Raw genomic sequence first — 16,204 nt, 5'->3', positions numbered from 1 at the left:
AGACAAGGCTTAAGCTAGGCCTAGACTAAAAGGGATGTTTGAGTTTGAAAACAAATTTTAAAATATGTCAGTGCCATTGTTTTGACTCACGATGCACACCAGGGATGTTTGTAAAAGTCCTAATTTAACTCTGAAACCAGACTGTTATTGTTAAGATCAGAGTGAATTAAAGCATTACTGGATTTACATTTCCTTTTGATTTAGGGATACAATGTTAAAACTGATCGTGTTCCTGGCAGGGTTGTGATATTTATTCAAAACACATTTGAACGTTTACATTTTCCTGGGAGCAGAGATGCACGTTGCTTGAGGTCTATTCAATTTAACCTTTGTGCACTCATACTGTATTTGACCCTTGCATTAATTGACTCATACAATGTGCTCATAACTTGTCTATTTCTATGCAAGGGCACGTTTTTTGCCTGTCAATCGCTAGGGGACTCCAGCGTGGTGATGCATGTACACACACTCACTCACACTCATCTAGATTAATGTACTGCTCAGGATGTTGCAGCCGCAGCAGCCCATCACAGGCAACGGGCCTAGCGCAAGCCGCGGTCTCGGGTTGAGCGTCCACCCGGGAATGCATCCCCTTAACCCGGTGCACCCGTCCTCTCAACACCGCCCCGATAGAGAACCCGCGGGCCTCGAAGGCACCGAAAATGGGCACGACAACCGCCGAGACATTGGAGATATACTGCAACAGATCATGACGATCACCGACCAAAGTTTAGACGAAGCTCAAGCAAAGTGGGTTATTTAAAATAATATCTTAAAAAACTTACCAAGTTTAGCTTTGCGCTAACCGTCGCGTCAGACAAGGGTCTGCTAAAACACATACTAATCTATAACTCAACATTTTTAATAACACAACACGCGTTTATTTCCACAAACGGACTTTGATTTGATATTTAAGAGACCTAATGTATAAAAAAAAGTTAAGCAATTGTTCGAATGTGTGCTGAAGTTCACGGGCTTAGCCGCTATTGTTTACGTTTTTATTGACTTAAAATAAACTCTTTATCTGAAGTTTCACAATAGATATGTCAAAAAATAATGATTTGCGGTTATATGTGCTAAAGTCTGATTACTTACTTTTATCGCATTACTAAAATAACTTTATTTTATATTAATTCCACAAAAGCACAAATCACTGCCGAAGCTAAAATGCTAACGTGCTAGGAGAATCGGAGTTTTTTTAGGAGTATCGCATTAAAAATAACGCATTTATATAAAGCTGGGGTTGTGGAATATTTTACTTTCAAGGATTTCAACGTTTATGTATTTGCGAGTCTTAATGTCACCAAAGTAGCATGCTAATGTTAGCTAACGTTAACTGACTTTGGTTTGTTGTTTATGACAGAAAACACGCTTTAAACTGTCATCGGATGAAACCGGCTTTATTCAGCGTCCTGTGCGAAATTAAAGAGAAAACAGGTGAGTAATGTGCATGCATTTTGTTTTAAAAGTAGTAGATATCATAACTGTAACTTTATAATTGGTTTAAAAGTTGCCAATGGGTTCAGCACAGGCGCCATGTTCTGCCAGAACAAAGACAGACAGTCTATATCCTTATAAAAATACAATAAATCCATAATTTCCCCTAAATAGTAGCTTATTTTAATTATACTATGCAATTTTATTATCAAACCCCATATTTTGCATGCAGTACTCATTTATTTGAATGTTAGAATTGCACAATTTAATCAATTATAGCAATAATGGTTTGACCTGCTTCTCAAAAAAATATATAATTAATCAAATGATGTTCATAAATAATAATAATTTCACAACATATTTTAAACCATATTATTTGCATGCTTGTTAAAATAGCACTTTCAGCACACCAATAACAAATGGTTACTGGTTTGTCTGGTTTGCAGTTTTTGAAAAACATTTTTTTCTCGCAAATATTAGCAAGTATCGACTTTATACAAGTGCTATAATCTCAAACCCTGTTATTTGTGTATGATACCACTTTTTTCGGCATGTGTATGGAAGTACAGCAATACAATGATAATAGGCTTTTATGAGAAACTGTAAATAATAAAAAACAAATAATCCAAATGCATCAACCCAAACCCTTCTATTTGCATGCAAGAATTGAATAATAATGTTTGCATAATGTCTTAGGTTTGTTTGAAGACTAAGTTTAGGAAATCCCATAAGAGGACTTAAATGTTTACTGTGATGGTTAGTAATTAAATGGCTTTGTGCCTAATGGAGCCTTTTAATTTCCGTGGTCTGGCACGCTCCCATCGCATGCCGCTGTCATTAATCATACTGCACTGTTTATTGCACAGGGCTGTCTTGAAACACTGACCTTCACATTGTAAAGTGTATATAAATAAAAACTCTTCTAGTTAGGGTATGTGTAATCGAATAAAGCCATACTTAAAGTGATAGTTTACCCAAAAATGAAAATGATCCCATAATTGACGCTCCCTCAAGCCATTCTAGTGAATATGGCTTTCTTCTTTCAGACGAACACATTAGGAGTTATATTTACAAAAATATCCTGGCTCTTCCAAGCTTTATAATGGGAGTGAATGGATTTTAAAGCCCAATAAAGTGCATCCATCTATTATAAAATGTCATCTTTACAGCATCTCTAAAATATAATAGTATCATTGTTAAGTGAAGTTATATCTTTGTATTTTATATATATATATATATTATAGATGTGCATATTGTACATTGGGCAAACGTCCTTACAGTGCTATTAAAGGCACAATATGTAAGATTTTTGGATTCAAATATCCAAAAATCACTTGAACAATGGCCATTTTAATATCTGATGTGTTTTATTAGACACTGTTTGGATCACTGATGGACACAAACTAATGATTGTTCTCCAGCTCAACACAGTTAGTCTTATTGTTTAAATCTGGTGTTGTTGATTTACCGCACAGAGTGCCGTGTTTTACCGCCTAATATGATCTCGCTCACTGCAGTGTGAACAAGTGTCTCATAATAGCACCGAGAGTAGCATTATAACATCACTTTAACACACTCAGATGTGTGAGATATGATAAAATAGCTGCGTTACACTTACACTTACACACACACGAGCGGAAGCAGAAGCACTCACGGCAGAATAAAAGCTCCGCCCACTCTAGATAATATGTATATTATCAGGGTTGTGCAATATGTTATTTGTGGAATCAATTTATATTATTTGTTTTTTTAATTGATGCGCAATATGAGAGTTGTAATTAATAAAGTGTCAATGAAAGGTGTTAATGTGCCTACTGTATATGTACCTGTCTAATGGAGATGAGTAGAGGATTTGTTGAGAGATTTTTTTTGTCTTTGTAAAAACTGCAGAACAGACAAAACAAATTTCCCTTCGGGGATCATAAAGTATATCTTAATCTTAAGAGTCAAGACTCGCCTTTGTTCTGAATAAGCGATGAAAAGTTACATATTGTGGCTTTAAGCGTCTGGTAAATATATATATATATATATAATGTGTGAATTTCTTCTCTCAGGTCTATCCATGAGAAATGCTCAGGAGGAGGAGCCTCCAGACCCACAGCTCGTACGATTGGACAACATGCTGCTGGCCGAAGGCGTGGCCGGTCCAGAGAAAGGGGGCGGAGCCGCCGCCGCGGTCTCCGCGGCAACCAGCTCTGGCGGGATGTCACCCGACAGCTCATTGGAGCACTCCGACTATAAAAGCAAGTTGAGCCAAATTCGGAACATTTACCACACAGAGCTGGAAAAATACGAGCAGGTACATATCACTGCCGTTGTGCTGGGTAGCCACGCCCTCAGGGAAATCTCATTGGTCCACAATCCTGCTTCGCAAAGCTGTAAATGCCTTGGTTCCGGAAGTATTTTTCCCATAGGGATTTAAAACTAAGAGGTATAAGACATGAACCAAACTGATTTGTGAAAAATATTAAAAAGAAATTGGACAGAGGTACAAGACTGTGCTTTAATGAGGAAAAGAACTACAATCCCATGAAGCATTGCGAAGGACATAACTGATTTAAAAGCGATGGATAAATATAAAAACTGTTGATTTTAAAATATTCAAGAAGTTTGAGAGACATTGGCAGTGCTTCATGGAAGTGGGCGGGCTTTGTGCTTGTTTTGATTCTCTGATTGGTGGAGGTTTCGCTGCAGAATCATGGGAAATGTTGTTTTTCATCTGCACTAAGACTGTTATTTTAAAAATAATGCAGTTTCAGCAAAAGCACATACAACTTTGCACTGCAAAAATGCTCTTCTTACTCAGTCATTTTGTCTTGTTTCCAGTCTAAATATCTAACAATTCTTAAATCAAGATGCATTTACTAGATCAGTACAATTACATTAGATATTTTTTCTTGTTTTCTGGGGAAAAAATATCTAAATGAAGTGAGTTTTTGCTTAAAACATGCAAAATGATCTGCCAATGGGGTGAGAAAAATAACCATGTTTCTTGTTTCCGTCCCAAATAGAAATAAGGTTATTTTTCTCACCCCATTGGCAGATCATTTTGCCTGTTTTAAGCAAAAACTCACTTCATTTAGATATTTTTTGGACTGGAAACGAAAAAAAAACTAAATAAGAAGAGCATTTTTGCAGTGTGTAGCTCACATTAGGTCTGTCTTTAATGGTTTATTGCTCAAAATCAATTTTCCTGTTGATAAAATTAATGGGATTTTTACTTCTGGAACCTGGTTGCTGCATTCAATTGAGCTTGAGCTTAAAAAATCAACATGATTTGTTGTGTTGTGTCAGTTTGCACCATGTTTTCTGTTCGGTCACTTCGGTGACAACAGAAAATGGCCATCTGATGCACTTTGACTCGTTTGTGTGTGTGTGTGTGTGTGTGTGTGTGTGTGTGTGTGTGCTTGCTTGCTTTTGTGAAATATGAGGACACAGATGTGTATAATGCCATGGGTATGACACAGGTATTACAGGAGAGGTTGAAATATGAGGACATTACCCATGGCCCCACTTTACAAAAGGCTTATAAATCACACAGGAGGAGTTTTTATGAGAAAGTAAAAATGCAGAATGTTTCCTGTGATGGGTAGGTTTAGTGTGTGTGTCTGTGTGTGTGTGTGTGTGTGTGTGTGTGTGTGTGTGTGTGTGATGGGTAAGTTAAGGGGCTGTGTGTGTGTGTGTGTGTGTGTGTGTGTGTGTGTGTGATGGGTAGGTTTAGGGGCTGTGTGTGTGTTGTGTGTGTGTGATGGGTAGGTTTAGGGGCTGTGTGTGTGTGTGTGTGTGTGATGGGTAGGTTTAGGGGCAGAGAGTGTGTGTGTGTGGGGGGGGGGGGTAGGCAGGGGTAGGGTGTGTGTGTGTGTGTGTGTGTGTGTGTGTGTGTGATGGGTAGGTTTAGGGGAAGGGGCAGGGTGTGTGTGTGTGTGTGTGTGTGTGTGTGTGTGTGTGTGATGGGTAGGTTTAGGGGAAGGGGCAGGGTGTGTGTGTGTGTGTGGAGCTGGTTTCTAACCTCAGTGCTCATCTACAGGCTTGCAGTGAGTTCACCACCCATGTAATGAACCTGCTGAGGGAGCAGTCTCGCACCCGGCCTGTGTCTCCGCGAGAGATCGAGCGAATGGTGGCCATTATTCACCGCAAGTTCAGCTCCATCCAGACGCAGCTGAAGCAGAGCACCTGCGAGGCCGTCATGATCCTGCGCTCGCGCTTCCTGGACGCCAGGTGCGGAAAACACATCGACTTATATTGCATTTTTGCTGTTGTGTAGGGCTGCAGTTTCAGGAACATTACATTTATTCCGGCTCCCATGTTAACCGGTTAGAGCTTGCATACTGCCTGCGTCACACGGTCCGAGCCGCGCGGAAAACGCGTACATGCTAGAAGAGACGTCTATTTTTCACGCGACACGCGAGCGTGTTGGAAGCGTTTCCAGGCAAAATTCTGATTCGAATGTGTAAATCCTTAGTCGGGGACACCCCTAATATATATATATATATATATATATACACACAGAGTAGAATATATATAATATATTAGAATTCTAGTACTTTAACAGTATTCTTATCTGTACTTTTTGATATATATATATATATATACAGTCTTGTTCAAAATAATAGCAGTACAATGTGACTAACCAGAATAATCAAGGTTTTTAGTATATTTTTTATTGCTACGTGGCAAACAAGTTACCAGTAGGTTCAGTAGATTCTCAGAAAACAAATGAGACCCAGCATTCATGATATGCACGCTCTTAAGGCTGTGCAATTGGGCAATTAGTTGAATTAGTTGAAAGGGGTGTGTTCAAAAAAATAGCAGTGTGGCATTCAATCACTGAGGTCATCAATTTTGTGAAGAAACAGGTGTGAATCAGGTGGCCCCTATTTAAGGATGAAGCCAACACTTGTTGAACATGCATTTGAAAGCTGAGGAAAATGGGTCGTTCAAGACATTGTTCAAAAGAACAGCGTACTTTGATTAAAAAGTTGATTAGAGAGGGGGAAACCTATAAAGAGGTGCAAAAAATGATAGGCTGTTCAGCTAAAATGATCTCCAATGCCTTAAAATGGAGAGCAAAACCAGAGAGACGTGGAAGAAAACGGAAGACAACCATCAAAATGGATAGAAGAATAACCAGAATGGCAAAGGCTCAGCCAATGATCACCTCCAGGATGATCAAAGACAGTCTGGAGTTACCTGTAAGTACTGTGACAGTTAGAAGACGTCTGTGTGAAGCTAATCTATTTTTAAGAATCCCCCGCAAAGTCCCTCTGTTAAAAAAAAGGCATGTGCAGAAGAGGTTACAATTTGCCAAAGAACACATCAACTGGCCTAAAGAGAAATGGAGGAACATTTTGTGGACTGATGAGAGTAAAATTGTTCTTTTTGGGTCCAAGGGCCACAGGCAGTTTGTGAGACGACCCCCAAACTCTGAATTCAAGCCACAGTACACAGTGAAGACAGTGAAGCATGGAGGTGCAAGCATCATGATATGGGCATGTTTCTCCTACTATGGTGTTGGGCCTATTTATCGCATACCAGGGATCATGGATCAGTTTGCATATGTTAAAATACTTGAAGAGGTCATGTTGCCCTATGCTGAAGAGGACATGCCCTTGAAACGGTTGTTTCAACAAGACAATGACCCAAAACACACTAGTAAACGGGCAAAGTCTTGGTTCCAAACCAACAAAATTAATGTTATGGAGTGGCCAGCCCAATCTCCAGACCTTAATCCAATTGAGAACTTGTGGGGTGATATCAAAAATGCTGTTTCTGAAGCAAAACCAAGAAATGTGAATGAATTGTGGAATGTTGTTAAAGAATCATGGAGTGGAATAACAGCTGAGAGGTGCCACAAGTTGGTTGACTCCATGCCACACAGATGTCAAGCAGTTTTAAAAAACTGTGGTCATACAACTAAATATTAGTTTAGTGATTCACAGGATTGCTAAATCCCAGAAAAAAAAAAATGTTTGTACAAAATAGTTTTGAGTTTGTACAGTCAAAGGTAGACACTGCTATTTTTTTGAACACACCCCTTTCAACTAATTGCCCAATTGCACAGCCTTAAGAGCGTGCATATCATGAATGCTGGGTCTCGTTTGTTTTCTGAGAATCTACTGAACCTACTGGTAACTTGTTTGCCACGTAGCAATAAAAAATATACTAAAAACCTTGATTATTCTGGTTAGTCACATTGTACTGCTATTATTTTGAACAAGACTGTATATATATATATATATATTAGGTGTGTAACGGTTCACAAAATTCACGGTTCGGTTCGATACGATACACTGGTGTCACGGTTCGGTTCGATACGATACACTGGTGTCACGGTTCGGTTCGATACGATACACTGGTGTCACGGTTCGGTTCGATACGATACACTGGTGTCACGGTTCGGTTCGATACGATACACTGGTGTCACGGTTCGGTTCGATACGATACACTGGTGTCACGGTTCGGTTCGATACGATACACTGGTGTCACGGTTCGGTTCGATACGATACACTGGTGTCACGGTTCGGTTCGATACGATACACTGGTGTCACGGTTCGGTTCGGTATGTTTTAGATACAGCAAAAAGAAAAAATTGGCAGATAAATTACCTTTTTTTATTTTTTTGCATTGAACAATGATGGAGCTAGCTACTTTACCTATCTTCTATGTAGTTACAGAAATAGACATTAGCTCTTTACATTAGCTCTCTCCACACTTTTTTCACACACTACTGCTTCTGTCTGCCCTTTGGCCAAATCCTCACTTGTCTGACTCTCAAGGGGCGTGTCTGAAGAACGTGGCTGTTCAGCTCCCATTCATAATGTAATGTGCCGTTACATTCAGGTAGCTTTGTGTAGCCCTTGACGTCCAGCCGTCTGTTGTCAGAGCAACCGCTGTTGCCTTGGCCAATTGGTTCTCTGTTTGTGCTTTTGTTTATTGGTACAAAGCAGGAATTACTGGCTGAAATGGGCTCGTGAAGGAACATTGTAACGGGGCTCAATTACTTTAAGCACGTTCTTAAAACTCCGTCTGCGGTGCATTTTGCGCTGCGTATGCGGTGCAGGAGCCGCACGCCCTGTTGTGCTTTCACATATGCTGCGTTTGCAGTCCGCAACCGTTAACATGGGTACGGAACAAATACGCACCGCATAGACTACGCACTGCAGACATATCCGCGGCTATAAATGGACCACTCGCCACGGTGATGTCTTTTGCCATTTGAATAAGTTGGAAATGTCTGTCTTAATGCTGTGGGGATAGTTTGTGGCTGTTTCTCCTTTTTATCGTCTTGTTGTCGGCGTAAATGAGTTGATTGACATGATATGGATTATTCCCGCTGCTGTACCATCAGCAAATGCGACATACCGTTGTTGTTTTTTAATCCATCACTCTTGCCAACACCATCATAGCTTACAGAGAATCCAAAGTTCACCAACACACCAGACCTGTTGGTTATTGGAGGATCTTCTATTTCTGGTTTGTTAAACGCAATAGCCATTTTGCCACGAGCACTCAGCGCGTAGCATACTGAGTAAGCGAGCACCTGACTGAGCAGCCTAAAACATATTTGGTGCTTTTTTTCTTTCTCTTCGGCGGTGTCAGGGGCATTGCCTGTTATGTCGTTTTGGTTATTGGGCTACCTTGTTGAACGCATGTTATTATATTTCACACACTTTTTTATTTTCCAAATCTAATTAATTAGTCCAAGAACCGTTCGGTACATAATGCGTACCGCGTACCGAACCGAAAGCCTCGTACCGAACGGTTTAATACGAATACGCGTATCGTTACACCCCTAATATATATATATTGTATTTATATATACACACAATATATATATTAGGGGTGTAACAGTATGCGTATTCGTATATATATATGTAAATAATATCAAAAAGTACAGATAAGAATAATAAGTACCAGACCGATAAGCAGTACCGGTAAGAGTAGTAATACCGTTAAAACCTTAAAGATACCCATCCCTAACCAGCTGTAATAATAATAGTAATGCTGTTATTTTGATGAATCGAGCAGCCCTGCATTATCGCGCTAATGAATCTAAAATGTTGTTGGTTTGTCAGACGCAAGCGCCGTAACTTCAGCAAGCAGGCCACGGAGGTTCTGAATGAGTATTTCTACTCGCACCTGTCGAACCCGTACCCTAGCGAGGAGGCCAAAGAGGAGCTGGCCAAGAGCTGCAGTATCACGGTGTCTCAGGTAAGCCTCTCCGCTTTCCCATCAGCCTTTGGGGAGCGCTGTCGGGTTTAGGGCTGTCAACCAATATTCTAAATTCGAACATATATTCGAATAGTTTAAAAAAATGAATTTCGAAGGTGAAAATTAATATTCGAATAATAAAAAATTTAAAAACGGAAAAAACTCGACCGCACCAGAGGAAGAGATTTAACTCTAAAACTAAAGCCATATCTGGAAGTACTTTGGATTTTGGTCTGTAAGAGGTAAAACTGTTGAGCCGCGAGATAACGTTGTATATGGAAGCTCTGTTAAGCACTATTCGCCCGGGATTAGTATTATCTGGACCTCTGTGATTTAGACATTACTCCACATCTGAGTTTTGTGGCGCATTCGCACGGATAAGCAAAGCCTGTGATTTTACTCGAATTTACTGACTTCTCCCGGATATGATGTCAAGACTTATAGTAATAAATAAACATAATTATGTTCAGTTAGAGAACAGACGCTACAATTAAAAACTAAACTACAGCAGGAGTCAGATTTCATTCATCACGAGTGAGGAGCTGACGATATACGGCGGATGATTCAGTTTCAGAGCTGAATGTAAAAGCGCCCGTTTAAGCGAGCTTGTCCTGTTCTGTTCTTCATTAAGAATAGTATTGATGTTAATATTAAACACACCATTCAATCAGTTTACTCCCAAATTGGTCCTCACTCTAAAGTGAAAGTATAATCCGCGCGGGAATTCATAACGGTGCGCATTATGAACGCAGACTCCATTCTTCGTGAAAGATAAAGATAGAAACGCTCACAGGAAACAAAAACCTTGCAAAAATGATATCTGATCCGCCTAATCCTGGCCGAATCACAGAGATGAAGAGTCGCACGGGACTAATATTATAACAGGACCTCTGTGTTCGGCGAAATATGGTCGGTCATTTGCGGGGGAATTTTTACTTTACAAATGACAGACATGGCCGATTCGCACGGGATTAAGATCACAGACGTTCTCTACAATTATTACAAATCACCAGAGGTCCAGATAATACTAATACCGTGGGAATAGGGCTTAAGATACAGTTAGCATACCACGCCTCATTTTATTTAACGTTAAACAGAAGCTAAGTGCACACAGTACACTAAAGTGTACGCTACTGTACTGACTGAAGAGATATCGCCTGAATAAAGGATAAACGCACTGCTAACACTGGTGTGATTACTCACCGCTTCATCTCAAGGAGAAGCTCCATGTTTAGCACAGCAGAGCTCGCTCAGAGCGCTCAATATGCTGTAAAACCTACATTAATATTAAAGGGGGGGTGAAACACTCAGTTTCAGTCAATCTCATGTCAATCTTGAGTACCTATAGAGTAGTATTGCATCCTTCATATCTCCGAAAAGTCTTTAGTTTTATTATATTTATAAAAGAAATATGGGCTGTACCGAGTCTTTCCGGAAAAAACCGAGCGCCTGGAGGCGTATCGTGTGGGCGGAGCTAAAGAATGACGAGCGCGCAAAGCGGTGACGTCCTCAAGCGTGGAGAAACCCATCTATCTCAGCTAATACAGATAATGATCCACAATCAAATCTGAGGGAGAAATAAATTGAACAGGAGAAACGGCAACATCAGGATGTCCGTCTCTGTGGTATGTCCTGTATTTAGGGGCCTTTGTGTGCAGTTTATGAGGACATGATTCGGTTTATGGACTATTGTATGTGACTAGACCTTAGAGGTAGCAAGCAGAACGGTTTTGCACGTCAGACTAGTGTAACGTTATACAGAGAACAGCAATGGAGTCCGTTAGCGCATTTGACTGACGAAGCACGCGATCGTGTCGTTTACTGATGTTTACTCATGCGACGGTAGCCAATAGCAGAGACATTTGAAGTTGATTTACTCACCGGCTGCTTCCAAAGCAGGACCGAACCTTTATCGCTGGGACCGCTCCGTCAGAAACACACTTCTTTGGTATGATTTGGTGAAGTCCTGTGACAGCAGTGACCGTGGAAATCCACTTTGCGACGCGACTGAAGCGATGCCTTGAAGCTTCCCGTCATTTCTGCGTTCAAATCGGTTCAAATGCAGCGCTGCCTTCCCAGAATGCTGTGCTGAAGCGCTGAAGTCGCTCGACGTCACCCATAGGAATAAAGTGGAGCGCGGCGCGTCAGAAGTGTTCACGGACGACTGGATCTGCACCTGAGAGACTGTTTACGGCGTGCATTTCCTCTCTCGCTCTAGTCACGCGCGCGCACCCTTCCGGGAGAAGAGCCCGTACGGCCCGTACAAGGACCTTCCGCTCTATTAACGTCAAGCCGACCCATACTCGAAAAAAACTCTCCGAAACTTGTGAGAAACCGGAAGGAGTATTTTTAACACAGAAATACTCCATCAAACGTCCAACATTAGTTTTTGAAACTTTGTCTATGTTTAGGATGGGAATCCGAGTCTTTAAAGGTGTAAAGCTCAGTATGCATGAAACAGCATTTCACCGCCCCTTTAATAATATTTGTTTCAATCCCTGAATGAAGCCTGCTATATTTGGGACACCGTTATCCGAAGAGAGAGAGAGAGTGAGAGTGAGTGAGTGAGTGAGAGAGAGAGAGAGAGAGTGAGAGTGAGAGAGAGAGAGAGAGAGAGGTCTGCGGTCTTGGCCATTAGTTAATTTACTTGTGTAAGTGATACGCTGTCAGATATGTATAAACTTAAATAGACAACCTATACGAGTAGTTGTGTCTCTGTATTATTTGTCCTGTTATTGACGTAATGCGCGTCATTGACAAAATGCGCACCCAGACGTTCGAATATTCGTGTTTTTTTAGGGAATATTCGAATGTCATTATTGAGCAATTTTGCCAGCCCTAGTCGGGTTCATTCTGGCTCTCAAACCCTGACAGGTGTCCAACTGGTTTGGCAACAAGAGGATTCGCTATAAGAAGAACATTGGGAAGTTCCAGGAAGAGGCCAATCTGTACGCCATGAAGACGGCCTTAGGGGCGACTCAGAGCGAGGACTCGCCACACACACCCAACTCCACGGGTGAGGACAACACATGCACCGCCTATTCAGAAACACCAACATTTACCCATGTTAGGGCCCTGTGCAATACGTTTGATTTTGTTCAAAATTCTGTTAAGTTTTCTGGATTCGTTTTATAAATTCTTTCTGGACATAAATAAAATGTTATTAACTCCTCTCCCTAATGTCGCTCCACACCCATAAGACCTCCGTTCATCTTCACACACAGTTTAAGATATTTTATATTTAGTCCGAGAGCGTATGCAAGTATATGCACACTATACTGTCCATGTCCAGAAAGGGAATAAAAACATCATCACAGTAGTCCATATGAGACATCAGTGGGTTAATTAGAGTCTCTTGAAGCATCCAAAATACATTTGGGTCCAAAAATAACAAAAACTACGACTTTATTCAGCATTGGCTTCTCTTCCGCGTTTGTGTTCAATCCTCAAATAAAGATTCAAACGGTTATGAGTCAGCGAATCGATTCATGATTCGGATCGCTTGTCAACCTGAGTCACGAATCAATTCGCTGATTCATAACCGTTTGAATCTTTATTTTTGGACCCAAATGTATTTTGGATGCTTCAAGAGACTCTAATTAACCCACTGATGTCTCATATGGACTACTGTGATGATGTTTTTATTCCCTTTCTGGACATGGACAGTATAGTGTGCATACACTTGCATACGCTCTCGGACTAAATATAAAATATCTTAAACTGAGTCGAGTATTTAAACAGACAATGGTATAAATGTTATTATTCCAAAAGCAAGTCTTAATTAAAATCATGAAACTTGTACAATTTATTAAATGTTTTGGAAAAATAACATTTTTAGTGCCCTATGAAATATGTTTGATTGATAATGACGCTGATTAATAATTTAATTAATAAAAACAAATTAATTTATCAATTCCCAAAATCTGTTGGGTTTTTTCCCCACAAAATTAATTTTTTACACATTTTAATTTTTATGGAAAAAATTTTGACTCAATTTTAATGATTAAATAATTAATTTAAAAAAAGAAATTAATTTAAAAAAGCTATTTTATTTTTTAGGGCTTTATGAAATACGTTTAGTTTTTCCCCATTTAACGTTTTCTGTTTTAATGGTTAAATTAAATTGTATTAATCCAAAAGCAAGTCTTAATTGTTTGAAATCTTTTACAATTTAACAGGAATTTATAAAAATGTTTAGCAAACATTAGTACCCTATGAAATACGTTTAATTTTTTCTCAAATTCTGCGTTTTAGTTTTTCTAGACTTTAATTTTTAATGGTTTAATTACATTTTTAAAAACAAAAGCATGTCTAATTTGGTTACGTTTTCCAGTTTTTTAAATTTATTTCTGCATAAATCCAAAAGCAAGTCTAATTATTAGAAGAAGAAAAAAAATCACAATAATTGGGCCCTATGAAATTGTAAAAAAAAAATTAAAAAAAGGGGGTTTTGTAATTTAATTTGTCTTTCAATCAAACGAAAAGAACAGCGTTTATCTAAAATAGAATCTTTTGTAACATTATAAACGTCTTTACTATCAATTTTGATTGGTTTAATGCATCGTTGTGTAATTGAGTATATCACAATATAATGTATAATTTCCATCAATCCAAGTGTTTTGCTGCATATTATTCATGTGCATGCGCATAGTTTAAAGTTTAGCAATGGCCACAATCTCAAACTGCTGTGTGTTAGGAGGATCTGCTTTGTGTAATGCTATAGCTAAACTACATCAGTAAAATGTATGTAAATGTTTAGTAAAGAGCGTGTTAATCTATAATGCACCTCTCGTTGGTCCAGGCTCAGGCTCGTTCTCGCTGTCGGGGTCAGCTGACTGCTTTCTGGGAGTTCCTCCAATGAATGGAGAGCAGCCTGCCTATCACATGGGGGCTCAGGTGAGACTCCGCATTACTCCATCATGAGCGAAAACGTGTGTGGGATAACACCTCTGCACTGTAGAGCGCTAATCACCATTGAATACAACAGACCGTATAAACTGAGCCAAATAACTTTTTCTTTTAGGTTGACTGCATTTTTAGTCTGACGATAATTAGACTGAAGTTTTTCCTTAGGCCAATAGCAGCATAACTTAAAATAGCCAACTCCGTAATTTATGGTATTGTAGCGTGTCTATATTGGTAGAATATTTGAGTTTATTTATTATTATTATTATAAGGCTATGTGCATATTTATTTGGAACATTTAGTTAATAAGGGTACCATTCCCTGTTGGGTTGTAGTCGCTGCGTAGCCAATAGGAGAGAAGGGCCAAATGTTTTAATTTTCCATGGTGGTAACTCTGTGTTTTTTTTACAACTTCGTTATTGTGGTTCGGAATTTCGTTTGTTGGAAATATGAACTGATTTTTATTTATTTATTAAAAGCTCTGTTTAATAAACGACTTGGCAACACAGTGCAGTTGAGTTCTGTTGACATTTGACGACTAATGTTATGCGTCGCTCCGCTGCTCTGATTGGTTGTAGGTCTGACCAATCGAGGTCTTTCCTGGTTGGGTTGAAACACGCCTCATAATCACAGCCCAATGAGCATCAGACTCATATTCTGACTAGAGCTGAGGATGACCACCTCAGGCTAATATATCTTGGTATAATGATAAAAATAGAAGGGATATTATCGGTTAATAAATCTGAAACTGAAAACCATTTTCTGTTAATTGAAACTGAAAGTAAACAGTTGATGTTGGTGGCTTGTCTTTCTCCAGACTAATGGGAACTGGCAGGATCAGAACACGCCGCCCTCCGCCGCCTCACCCGGAAGTGATCACTCCGATAACTCCGACTGATGAGCCGGATCAATAACGAAAGATGACGCTCACTCTCCTGCCCAGCTGCAGTCTTTAGGTTTTTTATTTTTGTTGTTATTATCGGAGCCTCGTCCATCAGCAGAGCTTTTCAGTGTAAATCACTCATAAAACCGTCCTTACGGAAATTGTCGTGTTCCATTCAATGCGATAATGTACATAAGAATGAGCCTCATTCATAAAACATAAGCTGTGGGAAACTCTTGTCCCAAATTGTTCATAAAATTTGGTCTAAAGATTTTGGCCTAAAACACTCAAAACCAAACAATTTTTTTATATTATACATACACACAATATATGTATATATATATATATATATATACACACATACATACACACATCATATTATATATATATATATATATATATATATATATATATATATATATATATATCAAAATGATGTCCAGACTAGGAAATTTACATTTTCACCCTTTATTTAAATATTATTCATATTTTGTACGCATATTAATTAGTTGTGTTTTGAGTCGATAGTTTTATTTGTGTTGAAAACGCAATCAAACATGACAAATTGTGGGACATCATTTTTGTCCCAGGCTGTCATACGGAGAAATTATGAAAGAGAAATACAACGAAATATTAATTGATTAACTGATTATGTTGTAGTCAATGCCAGCTTATTGTTTTTCCTGTGCATTTAAGTTTTGCATTGTCAAATTAAACCTGTAGCTGTAGATTGCCTGCTTTACCAAATCATTTTGTCAGATAATATCT

General features: G+C 39.2%; 1 protein-coding gene across 1 annotated transcript; it reads left to right on the top strand.

Moving 5' to 3' along the window:
- The first annotated feature begins 415 nt into the window (after window positions 1–415).
- On the top strand, window positions 416–15,796 carry pbx2 (pre-B-cell leukemia homeobox 2). Its single transcript, XM_067447754.1, has 8 exons — window positions 416–750; window positions 1,364–1,437; window positions 3,492–3,736; window positions 5,465–5,655; window positions 9,513–9,648; window positions 12,523–12,664; window positions 14,450–14,544; window positions 15,371–15,796. Exons 1-8 carry the CDS (start codon window positions 506–508, stop codon window positions 15,449–15,451), a joined length of 1,209 nt encoding a protein of 402 aa, XP_067303855.1. The 5' UTR covers window positions 416–505; the 3' UTR covers window positions 15,452–15,796.
- Window positions 15,797–16,204: the final 408 nt, after the last annotated feature.

The sequence above is a fragment of the Pseudorasbora parva genome, chromosome 7 (genome assembly GCF_024679245.1).
Source record: "Pseudorasbora parva isolate DD20220531a chromosome 7, ASM2467924v1, whole genome shotgun sequence".
Taxonomy (NCBI): domain Eukaryota; kingdom Metazoa; phylum Chordata; class Actinopteri; order Cypriniformes; family Gobionidae; genus Pseudorasbora; species Pseudorasbora parva.
This window is presented reverse-complemented; position numbering and strand designations above follow the sequence as displayed.

What these genes read in the sequence shown, in the direction of transcription:
- pbx2 (XM_067447754.1), top strand. Translation starts at nt 506, where the DNA reads ATGTTGCAGCCGCAGCAGCCCATCACAGGCAACGGGCCTAGCGCAAGC. An exon ending in TCGCGCTTCCTGGACGCCAG is followed by an intron (nt 5,656 to 9,512) that starts GTGCGGAAAACA and finishes TTGGTTTGTCAG; the next exon opens with ACGCAAGCGCCGTAACTTCA. An exon ending in GCAGTATCACGGTGTCTCAG is followed by an intron (nt 9,649 to 12,522) that starts GTAAGCCTCTCC and finishes AAACCCTGACAG; the next exon opens with GTGTCCAACTGGTTTGGCAA.